This window comes from Nanorana parkeri, unplaced genomic scaffold (genome assembly GCF_000935625.1).
Source record: "Nanorana parkeri isolate BGI_ZX_2015 unplaced genomic scaffold, ASM93562v1 scaffold1517, whole genome shotgun sequence".
NCBI classification, from domain to species: Eukaryota; Metazoa; Chordata; class Amphibia; order Anura; family Dicroglossidae; genus Nanorana; species Nanorana parkeri.
The window spans coordinates 264,232-269,678 of NW_017307785.1; the positions used below are offsets into that span (position 1 = coordinate 264,232).

The 5,447-nt window shown below is 40.6% G+C and overlaps 1 protein-coding gene across 1 annotated transcript; it reads right to left on the bottom strand.

Moving 5' to 3' along the window:
• Nucleotides 1-1,410: 1,410 nt before the first annotated feature.
• LOC108798602 (olfactory receptor 8D1-like) lies at nt 1,411-2,085 on the bottom strand. Its single transcript, XM_018570361.1, has one exon. The coding sequence runs from the start codon at nt 2,083-2,085 to the stop codon at nt 1,411-1,413; it is 675 nt and encodes a 224-aa protein (XP_018425863.1).
• Nucleotides 2,086-5,447: the final 3,362 nt, after the last annotated feature.

Consider the following 5,447-nt stretch of genomic DNA (forward strand, 5'->3'; position numbering starts at 1 on the left):
TCTCTAACTCAAAGATGGGTTTTCAAGATTCCTCAAACACGTTTTTTTTTGTCTATGTTCTTCTTTTGTGTCCTTCAGGTGCAGAGAACAAGTCATCTACATTAATGGACTTGTGCATATGTTATAGACATGTGCACTGCCAAACAATTCGTTTCGTTTCGTTTTAAATTCGGATTTGTGTTATTTCATTTTTCAGGATTCGGGTGTGAAAGTCAATTCGGATTTGGAATTCGGAATCGGACGAAATTCGGTAGCGTTAGTACGAACGTTCGTTTCCTGTTCTTATTTGTTTGTTCGTTTGCAGCAAAAGTGACATTTGAGGGGGAAAAATATTTTTCTCCTTCTCTAATGTCACTTTGCTCCAACGAACGAAACGAATAAGAAACGAATAAGAAACGAAACGAACGTTCGTACTAACGCTACCGAATTTCGGAAATGGAAATTCGGATTCGTTTGCATTCGTTATGTCTGTAATTCGGAATTCGGATACATCCGAATGTCCGAATTTCCGAAAATTCGTCCGAATTTCGATTCGGAACGAAACGAATCGCACATGTCTAATATGTTATGTTATAATGAAATCTAAAGATTGCAGGTAGGGAGTGTTGTGTGCCATCTGCATGCATTTTGCTGCTGTTGCCATTATATTATACTGCTATTATATTGCTATTTATTGTTGCTTATTATTGCATTTCTGAAGCATATCTGACATCTGGCTGTAAGTCAGCACTACGGCCAATTGTTATTATGTGTACTTGGTATGTCCTTTTGTTCCCCCTCTTGTTTAGAGCTAGTCAGTACAGTCTCACATAGACTGTTAGTCCTAAGTCTTCATAGCAGACAGATCAGAAGGCTGAGAAGATCATTGTCTTTTCACACTTCAAATGTAGGTAGATAGAAAGTTCCTCCGCACTCCTCACAACGTTCCCGGCCTATGCAACAGTGGTGTTTGCAGTGATGACCACAGATGGCGCCGTGCAGACACAAGGCAGAAGACAGGAATCACCAGCACTCAGGGTGAAAAGATGTGACCTTTTCGCCCTGATGAAGGGACCCTCTGTGGCCCCGAAACTTTGGCTTTTTTCATTGTGACGATTTGTCCAAATAAATGGACATATTGAATGATATTAGTGAGTGCTGGTGATTCCTGTCGGTGTCCTATTGGAGAGTTAAGCTGTCTTTGGATTGTGCTGAATCAGCAGACGACCATACTGTCTGGACAGATTGAAACCTATGGAGGTATGTCAGTGCATAAAGCGGCATTTGAAACAGAACCGCCAGGGCAAGCACAGAGACAGACTTTATTGCATGTTTTGCATGGCTCTGAATATATTGGATCCGAGGGGATCATGCTTTTTCACAGTTCAGTTGTCTGTCTCCCAATGTGCTGTTAAATTTTTCACATTTCTTTCATTTCTTTTTCACAAAGAAGATGTCTGTCCTTGCTAGATTAGTCGTGGCTTTTAAAATATCTTTGTTCCTCAAAGTGTAGACAAATGGGTTGAGCATTGGCACTACAGCCGTATACAGCAAGGCCAGCAACTTGTCCTGTTCCTTGGAATTTTCAGACTCTGGTTTGGTATACAATATAAGGACTGGACCAAAGAATATTATCACTGTGGTGAGGTGGGAGGAGCAGCTAGAAAAAGCTTTGCGTCGCCCCTCGGAGGACTGAATATTCAGTATAGCGAAGATGATGAACGCATAGGAGGTTATAATAAGTAAAAAAGGTAAAGATGCCACATACATGTCCTGAAATACTAGAAGTATGTTTTGGCTTGTAGTATCGCTGGAGGTGACTGCATACAATGTCCTCTGCTCACAAAAGAAATGGTCAACACTTTGTGCGGGACAGAAGGACAACAGAGATGTAACTAACACATTTAGTGCTGCATTGACAGCAGATATAAGCCAGGGACACAGAGCCAGTAAACTGCATACATCTTTACTTATGATCAAGGAATATTGTAATGGCTTACAGATTGCTACGTATCGGTCATAGGACATGGAGGTCAACACAAAAATGTCACCCGCAGCCGCCAATGAGAAGAAGTACACCTGAGCCATACACGCCGAGAAAGACATCCGGTTGTCCTGTGTTAGGAGTATGGAGAGCAGTTTTGGCAATGTAACTGAAACATACATAACATCTGTAATAGCAAGATTGCTCAGGAGGATATACATTGGGGTATGGAATTGAGGAACCAGACACACCAGTGTAACAATCATCATGTTTCCAAGAACAGTCGTCACATACATCAGTAGAACTCCAGTGAAAAGGAGACATTGTCCAGTATCAGAGATGGAAAATGCTAAAATGTGGAAAACAGTTCCTGTCCTGTTCGAGCATTCTTCCATCTTGCCTGCTTGTAGGAAGCTATTTCATAATTATATTATGAGGTTAAAGAAAATACCCCTAAAAAATACAACATAAATGTGTTTACATTTACCATTATTGATTCACAAATATATTTAAAGTGTATGTCAAGCCGAAAAACGTTTGGGGTAGTTTTGGATAGAGTGGGGGAATATTAGAAACTAAAATTAGTATTTTATTGCTATTTGGGGCTCTGTTGTAGAGATTGACTTCCTGTCTTGCTTACAACAGTTTCACCACACTAGAGATGAGGGAAAATCTGCTTCACAGAAAATAAAATCTGACAGAGGTTCTAGCCCTCCCATCATGTACTACAGAAAAGCATTTTATTTCTGTCTATGTTGCTGTTGGAGATTTTTCCTTACCTTCTTTCAGCCAAAGCAGATCCCAGGACAACATTTCATGGTCAACGTTTTGATGGAACTCTTGATCAAGATGGGACTGAGCTCAATCGAAATGTTGACAATAAAATGCTGTTGATTGGACTTATTTTTGCTGCAAGACCCATGAGTCATGAGTGAAACAATTTTTTTCTATTCTCCCCATAAATGTTGCCCGATGTCCACCTTGTTTCATATGTGTAATGACACCCAGCATCATTCAACTCTCTTCCTGTGAGCTCTGGTGGTTGTCGAGCCATCACAGAAGCCTGGGCTGACCGAACAATACTGCAAAAGAACTGCAATGACTTCACAATGTGAGCCTTGTTCTCTGCGGCATTGGAGAGGAAGAAGATCCCAAGATGGGACAGTGAGGGTGGGGATCCTGGAGTTGGCTTTAAAGAACCAAATGTTCTATGGCTTATTAATCAATTCTATCATACATAATGTGCCTTGTACAGTTGATGTTTCCATGTACAGCTAGCATATGTTGTCTGTGATCATTAACAGTGTTATTCAGAAAAGGGTGAAGAGTTTGTAGAAGGGAGGAGAAGTGAAAAGTCTGGGGCAACATAGCTGAACCGTAAAGTGAGCTGAATTGCAGAATTTTTCTAAATCAGCTATGTTGACCTAGTTTGCTCACTTCACCCTTTTGTGAATAACCCTGTGAGAGTGTAGAAATGGATAGTTAGTGCTGACAGTAGCCTCAAAAGCAGAACCTATGCAACAATTTTAATCTTGGGATCTGAATTTCATACCCCACATATACCTTCTGAAATCATAATGGTGTTCATCTGACCGGTGACTGTAAGATAATATGAGGATTGAAGTTCTACCTTCTTTGTCACCCCTTCTCCGCCAACTTGCTGATGAGGTCATCCCTTTGCTCTTCCCTCTTGTAAGCAAGCTCTATTGTAAGTGTCACGGTCTGGGAACCGAGGCAGTGGGGCACAAGAGCTCCGGTTCTTACGGAGCAGCTTAGAGTAGCGAGCTGAAGTGAAGCCCGTGGTGCAGGGCTGAGGACTCAGTAACTAGGAGTCTGTGCACTTAGGGACCACTGGGTTCCGAAACGTTGCTTTGACATGTTACACTACCATAGCCAATAAAGAGATTGACTTGGCATTGCTTTGGAGTGCAAATGACTTTTATACTGAAAAGGATACGATTTGCAGAGGCATCTGCTTTCGCTGCCGCACCCGCCCGGCTTGCTGGGTTTTTCCGGTCAGGAGTGCTATGGGATACACTTGGTCTTAAGTTATATAAGGTGCGTTATCGGGGACACACTAGAGGAGCAGGATCTAAGAAGCGCCAGTTCTTCGACAGAGCCTCCAATGGTGAGGATGATTGGCTGCTGGACACCTTCCCGGTTGCGGCCCTGTAGCGCACCCACACAGATTCAAGACACTGATTGATGCACTGGGCTCAGGACACAAAGGCAGACAGGGGCAGTGCAGGGTACAGAGGAGCCCCTGAGGGGTTATAATCTAAGAGGGAGGGGCACAGGGAAGTATGACAGTAAGACTGACAACATTATACAATGTGACACACTAGGCACCCCAATTACTGCTTTTCCTCAGTCTAAGTGCAGATATACTGGGGATTACTATATAAAACATATCTAAAATGGGGGACACCTTTCACCACAATGTATATAGGCAATGGACACACCCCAAGCCAACCCCTCAATTATGCCAACCATTAAGAATTTATCAAAAATGATTGGTCAAACCCAGAATGGTTGTTTTTCACCATTACTTTTCCTTCATACCGGCTTTTCAAACGCAATGATTACGAGAGAAGATGAAGGTTTTAGTGCAAAATAACACTTATTGTTGTTATATAGACCAAAGAGAGGGACAACAAAGGAGGAAAAGGGTCAGAGGAATTTGGCTCTAAATAAGAGGCAGTCCCTCCAAATGGGAGACAGTTGGGAGGTATGTATAAAAACAGATTCTTTTACTTCTATTGGCAGTATTAAACAAATTATAAATAGAATTCGATTGTTTTGATGTACTTGTATTTCTAGTTTAATCTTTTTTTTTCCGAAAATGTTCACATTCTCAAAAAATCACCAATAAATACCAGCTTCTCATACCTGCTGTTTGGCAAATATTTTATTTTAGTTCTGGGCAGCAAATTTTATTTGATAACATGTAACTCACTTAGCGGGTCAGGTATACTGTAGCTGTCTATGTGATCATGAGATCTTTAAGAGGTAGTGAGGCCCGAGGGAAGACACAAGGAGGTCTCCTGTGTGGCATTAAGAACCAGAATAGATACTAATGAATGCATCTGAGGATATACAAATAAATTAGAAAGGAATTAATTGTTAACATGCAGAGAAACAATACAGTGATGCAATTAAAAATAATATAGAAGAAGTACTGCTTATGAAAATATTACCAAAAGTATTGGGACACCCAGGGTCCGATTTACTCTCCCTGCTGCCCCAAAGCCAGGTTCCGCAATGCACCCCCATCAACGGAGAATGACAACCGGATGGCAGGGGCGGCAGGGTTAGTTTTATTTTTTTATTGTTTCTTTATTTTTTTTTAATCACTTTTTTATGTTTATTTTTAATTTTTTTACTTTTTTAAAAAAATTTTAGCTTATCGTTTACTTTTTTTTAAATAATTTTTTTATCTTATTATTGTTTATTTTTTATAATTATTATTTTTTAATAATTTTTT